Source organism: Mus pahari, chromosome 1 (genome assembly GCF_900095145.1).
Source record: "Mus pahari chromosome 1, PAHARI_EIJ_v1.1, whole genome shotgun sequence".
In the NCBI taxonomy this organism is placed as follows: Eukaryota; Metazoa; Chordata; class Mammalia; order Rodentia; family Muridae; genus Mus; species Mus pahari.
Genome location: NC_034590.1, coordinates 125,079,376 through 125,085,736, shown reverse-complemented (window position 1 = coordinate 125,085,736; position 6,361 = coordinate 125,079,376). Strand labels below are relative to the sequence as shown.

The window sequence follows — 6,361 nt, the reverse complement described above, 5'->3', positions numbered from 1 at the left end:
AGAGAGAGAGAGAGAGAGAGAGAGAGAGAGAGAGAGAGAGAGAGAGAGTGAGTTTTGGTAGAAAATTGATTAAAATTCTAAAGATACCAATTCTTTTCATAACCAATTATTAAAGAATTTTTTAAAATAATAAAGTGTGTGTTTAGGTGCTTTGCCTCCATGTACATCTCTGTGCTATTTGTGACTCATGCCAAAACAGGCTAGAAGAGGGTATCAGACAGATCTTCTGGTACTGGACTAGTGACAGCTATGAGCTGCCGTGTGGGTGCTGAGTCCTTTGAAAGAATAAAGCCAGGGCTTCTAACCACTAAAACATCTCTCAAACCCCCATTCTGCTCTTATTTTAAAAAATGTAAGGCCTTCTGTTGATTAACTGATATCACTAATGGAGAACAGGACAGAAATGATATGGTTCATCCTGATGGGACTCACCGATGATCCAGACCTGCAGCTTCCCCTCTTCATCCTATTTCTTCTCATCTACATCATCACCCTCTTAGGGAACCTGGGGCTGATCCTGTTGATTCTCTTGGACTCTCAACTCCACACCCCCATGTACATTTTCCTAAGTAACCTGTCCTTAGTGGACTTCTGTTACTCTTCAACAATCACTCCAAAAGTCATGGCTGGATTCCTTATAGGCGACAAGATGATGTCCTACAATGCTTGTGCCTCTCAGATGTTCTTTTTCGCAAACTTTGCCAATGTGGAAAACTATCTTTTGGCTTCAATGGCCTATGACCGCTATGCAGCAGTGTGTAAACCCCTACATTATACCACCACCATGACCACACGTGTTTGTACATTTCTAGTCATTAGCTGTTATATCTGTGGTTTTCTGAATGCTTCCATCTATACAGTGAATGCATTATATCTCACATTCTGTGAGTTAAATGTGATCCATCATTTTTTCTGTGACATTCCAGCAGTCATGATTGCTTCTTCTTCTCATCGATATGTTAATGACATGGTTCTTATTTCTGTAGCCAGCTTCAATATTTTCTTTGCACTTATACTTATCTTAATATCCTACATGTTCATTTTTACCAACATACTAAAAATGCACTCCAATTCAGGATATCGCAAAGCTCTCTCCACTTGTGCCTCGCACTTCACAGCTGTCTCTATTTTCTATGGGACAATCATATTCATGTATTTGCAGCCCAGGTCCAGTCACTCCATGGACACTGACAAAATTGCATCTGTGTTCTACACCATGGTAATCCCTATGTTGAACCCTCTGGTCTACAGCCTGAGGAACAAAGATGTAAAAAGTGCATTCAAAAAGATTGTATTGAGGTCAAGATAATATTTAAAGCTTTGATTGTTATCTTTTGGGGATGTAAATCTGCTAGATTCACTGATTTATTCTTAAGTATATATTTAATCACATTTTCCAACCTAAAATGAATTCAAGAAATTAAGGTAATGTCTTCTCCACTGGAATAATATGTCAGCTTTTGAAAAGGTAACATCTTGTTCAGAAGAGTAAAGCACACATCAAATGACTACGATAATTTTAGGTCAGCTTGTGAAAAAAAAATATTGAATATATTTTTATATTCAGTCCTTTTCCATACAAATATTTTTGCCACATCAATACAAATCTATGTAATCAAATGAATAAAAGCCCATTAAAGACACACTCATATTTTTCTTCTGAAGACTTATACAAATGAATATCAGAAAATATAGTAAAAATCAGATAATAGCAGTAAAATATAACATGGATTTTTTTATGTGTCTGCCTTTATGTTCAGTTAATTTTGCTCATTTCATAGGGGCATCAGGATGAACACAGCAAACATTTAATGCTTATTTCATGACTAAAGTATGGGTCTGTATTTACAACTAATACTTAACACAAGTAGACATAGTTAAAAAAAAGTCAATCCTTATCATGCTCCAACTTTAGCTCTCACATGGTTAGAGCTAAAAGTCATGGACAAAAGAGCTACCTCCTTTAATGAGTTATTAAGTAAGTTTTATCACCCACTTCTTTCTCCACTATCCTCTCATTTTCTTTGTCTCCAAGACATAGAGCAATAACACTTTTCCCTCCTCATTATCAGGTATTTGAGTTCAAAATATATCATTAATCTACCTTTCTTGGCTCCTCATCTTAGAGAACAATCAATACAAGTCTTCTAGCTTCCTTAATCTCAAGAATTTATAAAAAAAATAAATTAGTGAAGCTTGGGAAATGAGTCAGTTGGTAAAGTGCTTGCTGTACAAACATAGGTCATGAGTTAAATCTCCAGAACCTATGTAAAATCTGAGCACAGTATCATGTGTCTATAGTCTTGTCACTGCTATAGTCTCCACCACAAGTGGCTGCCACATTTACACAGAAAGTACTCCTTCAAAAACCTAGAGAAAGGTAACAGTTGAATGTTTCTGGTAAAAATATAGATTAATCTAACCACTCTATATAACTATAGAAAGCATCCCATACCCTGGTACTGAGTAAACATTCAAAAGAAGTGAAATCAATTTGGAAAGAAGAAAAGCAGCAAACCATGGAATTACACAGACCCTGCAGTGTTATTCACAGTACACAGGAAGTGGGATGAAACCTAAACATTCTCAGCTGATTGTAGAATAAAGAATATAGTACTCAAAAAAATTATATGTAATGTATACTAATGATCTATACAAATATCTATTATTTATAGCAACCTGAATGTACTAGAGATCATTAAGGTTTAATCAGGGATGGGGAATGATGAAACAGAGACAGAATCTTAGCTAAATGAAGGCTGTATAAAAAAGTGACATGAAAGCCTACTGTTTTTTCAGTTCTTTTGATTTTTTTTCTTTGTAAGATTATATAACTAAATTATTTATCACATTTCCTCCCTCCTAACACTCCAATATATCCACTCCACACACTTAAATATGATATATAATATATAAAATTTATAATCTTTTTTTACTAATTGTTATTGTAAGCATACATGTACATCTATATGCATATATATTCCTAAATATCACCTGGAAATTTAATTGATATGCTTTCCCTTACCCTGGTGGGAAATCTGGGAATGATCCTGCTGATTATCCTGGACTCTTGTCTCCATACTCCCATGTACATTTTTCTAGGAAATTTGTCCTTGGTTGACTTTTGTTACTCCTCAGCTGACACACCCACAGTCATGACTGAGCTTCTAATAGGGAAAAAGGTCATTTCCTACAATGATTGTGCTACTCAGATGTTCTTTTTTGTAGCATTCTGTACTGTGGAAAATTATCTCTTGGCATCAATGGCCTATGATCGCTATGCAGCAGTGTGTAAGCCTTTGCACTATGCCAGCACTATGTCTATAAGAGTGTGCATCTAACTTTCTATAGGTTCTTATGTGTGTGGTTTCCTGAATGCCTCCATCAACACTGGAAACACTTTCAGTCTTTTCTTCTGTAGGTATAATATGGTTCATCATTTCTTCTGTGACATTCCAGCAGTCATGGTTCTCTCTTGCTCAGACAGGCATGTCAGTGAGCTGCTTCTTGTTTATGTAGGAAGCTTCAGTATATTTTTTGCTCTTTTGGTTATTTGTATATCCTACATATTCATTTTTATCACAATTGTTAAAATGCACTCAAGGGCTGGATATGGAAAGGCTGCATCCACATGTGCCTCACACTTCACTGCAGTGTCTATTTTCTATGGGACTGGCATATTCATGTATTTGCTGCCCAGCTCCAGTCATTCCATGGACACTAACCAGTTAGCCTCTGTGTTCTACACCATGATCATCCCCATGCTGAATCTTCTGGTCTACAGCATGAGGAACAAAGAAGTCAAGAAAGCATTCACAAAAATTTTTCAGGTGGCAAAACAGTCTGGAATGATTTATTTTTAATGTTGTAGTATAAATAATATTCATCATTTTCTGCTCCATTCAATTAAATTCCAGACTGGATTCTGATATTCCTGTACCTGTAAGGTATAGAGGTATAGAAAAATGAACTCTATTGAATTCCAGAGCTTATGAGGATTTTTTCTTTCCTTGCCTTCATGACAATACCCCTGTGAAGGAGATTTATGTACTCTTTTAACTACACTCTGCTGAAGTGTAATCCTAATATTAGGAAAATATAGACAATATGTTCAAACTCTATTATAAACATGCATTTATATATTTGATGTTAATTGACAGCTCAAAAAGAAACTTTTCATATACATTTTTCTAGGCTGGCACATTTTGAACCTTTGCCTTATGTTTCAATGACATTTTTTAACATTTATTTATTTGTATGAGTACACTGCATCTGTCTTCAGACATACTTGAAGAGTGCATTGGATCCCATTACAGATGGTTTGAGCTACCATGTGGTTGCTGGGAATGAACTCAGTACCTCTGGCAGAGCAATCAGTGCACTTAACTGCTGAGCCATCTCTCCAGCCCAACAATGACATTTTTTGAGTATTGCTTTTTTAAATTGGTCAGTGAAGATTTGTATCGTAGTTGTTTATTTAACATGGGATAAGCAAGAGCCACATATTGCCATTGAAGTAAGAATTGATAACATAGGTCATTGAAGCATACTATAATTGCACAATTTGTTTAAATGAATAATTAGATCACAGTAACTTAATGTGTCTCTTATGCACTGAAACTAGGTGCTTTTACTTAAATTCTTACTGTAGTAAAGAATGATTTTTTTAGAAATTGACAGGCAGTTAGTTCTAAAGCTTCAGATAAAAGGATGCTAAAGATGTGTTTTGCTTCAATAATGCTGATATTACATGTCTTTCTAAAATCATTTTTAGTAGTTCTGTGAATTGCATTCTCTAGACATTATCTAAACTAGAGTTTCAAAGCTCTACATTGGAATTTAAAAAACGACATACAGTTTCCAGAAGGAAAGTTATCATTCCCCTGTGGAGACTATTCTTACTAATCTTAATAACATTTGTGAACTAGAAACTAATAAAATAATTGTACAAAATTCTGATTTCATACATTCGTGCACACAAGAGTGTGGTTACTGGCTTATATTGTATTTTCTAAGGTTATAACCATTTAAATTGAAAGTCCCTTACATATATTTTTTTTACAATATCTGTAAAATTTCAGATAAAAAAGTCCTCAATACAGTGGTGGTGAATGATGTGCTAGGAGCAGTCTTGTAATGGATTACAAAAGCCTGTAATGTAACATGTTAAACATGAATTGAATGGCATACAAAATGAATCCTAATATTAGGAAAATATAGACAATATGTTCAAAATCAAATATAAACAAATATGCATTTACATATTTGATGTTAATTGACAGCTCAAAAAGAAACNCTAATATTAGGAAAATATAGACAATATGTTCAAAATCAAATATAAACAAATATGCATTTACATATTTGATGTTAATTGACAGCTCAAAAAGAAACGTTTCATATACATTTTTCTAGGCTGTCATATTTTGAACCTTTGCCTTTTTAAGATTATATTTATTTATTTATTTATTTATTCATTTTTACACTCCAGATCTTATTACCCTTCCCTGATGATCTACCCTCCACTGTTTCACATCTCATATCTCCTCCCCACCACCTCTCTCCATGAGGATGTCTCCACCACTGATGTCACCTGACCTGTAAACTCCCTGGTGCCTCCAGTCTCTAGAGGGTTAGGTATATTCCCTGATTGAACACAGAATCAGCAGCTTTTCTCCTTTGGTTGTCTGCAAATATCTGAATCTTTCTCTTTCAGCTGATTGTTGGGTCTCCTGGACTACAGTCATGTTAGGTCCATATTTTGAGCCCTCTATAACCTCAGTAATATTGTCAGGTCTTAGGACTTCCCCTTGAGCTGGATCCCACTTTGGGCCTGTAGCTGGGCCTTCTTTTCCTCAGGTTCCTCTCCATTTCTATCCCTGTAATTCTTTCAGACAGGAACAATTATTGGTCAGAGTTTTGACAATGGGATGGAGTTCCCCCACCTCTTTTGATATCCTGTCTTCCTGCTGGATTTGGGTTCTAAAAGTTCCCTCTCCCTACTGTTGGGCATTTCATCTAAGTTCCATCCTTTTGAATACTGAGAGTCTCTCATGTCCTAGATCTCTGGTCCATTCTGGGGGATCCCCCAACCTCTTACCTCCCTAGGTATCCTGTTCCCATCCTTTCTGCTGGCCCTCAGGTCTTCAGTCCCTTTCCCTCACCAAATTCCAGATTAGGTTCCCCTCCCCCCACCCCTGGTGTACCCCAAGTGGAAGTGAGGCATCCTTACTTGGGCCCTCATCCTCCTGACTGTTTTGAGTTCTGTAGACTGTATGTTAGGTATTCTGTACTTTTTTCTATCCAATATTCACTTAGTGAGTACATACCATGCGTGTCTTTTGGGTCTGAGTTACCTCACTCA

General features: G+C 36.1%; 1 protein-coding gene and 1 pseudogene across 1 annotated transcript; both read left to right on the top strand.

The window, feature by feature from the left end:
* Nucleotides 1-382: 382 nt before the first annotated feature.
* LOC110324205 (olfactory receptor 5B3-like) lies at nucleotides 383-1,309 on the top strand. Its single transcript, XM_021201574.1, has one exon. The coding sequence runs from the start codon at nucleotides 386-388 to the stop codon at nucleotides 1,307-1,309; it is 924 nt and encodes a 307-aa protein (XP_021057233.1). The 5' UTR covers nucleotides 383-385.
* Nucleotides 1,310-3,005: 1,696 nt separating this feature from the next.
* On the top strand, nucleotides 3,006-3,863 carry LOC110330948 (annotated as a pseudogene).
* The last annotated feature ends 2,498 nt before the right edge of the window (nucleotides 3,864-6,361 follow it).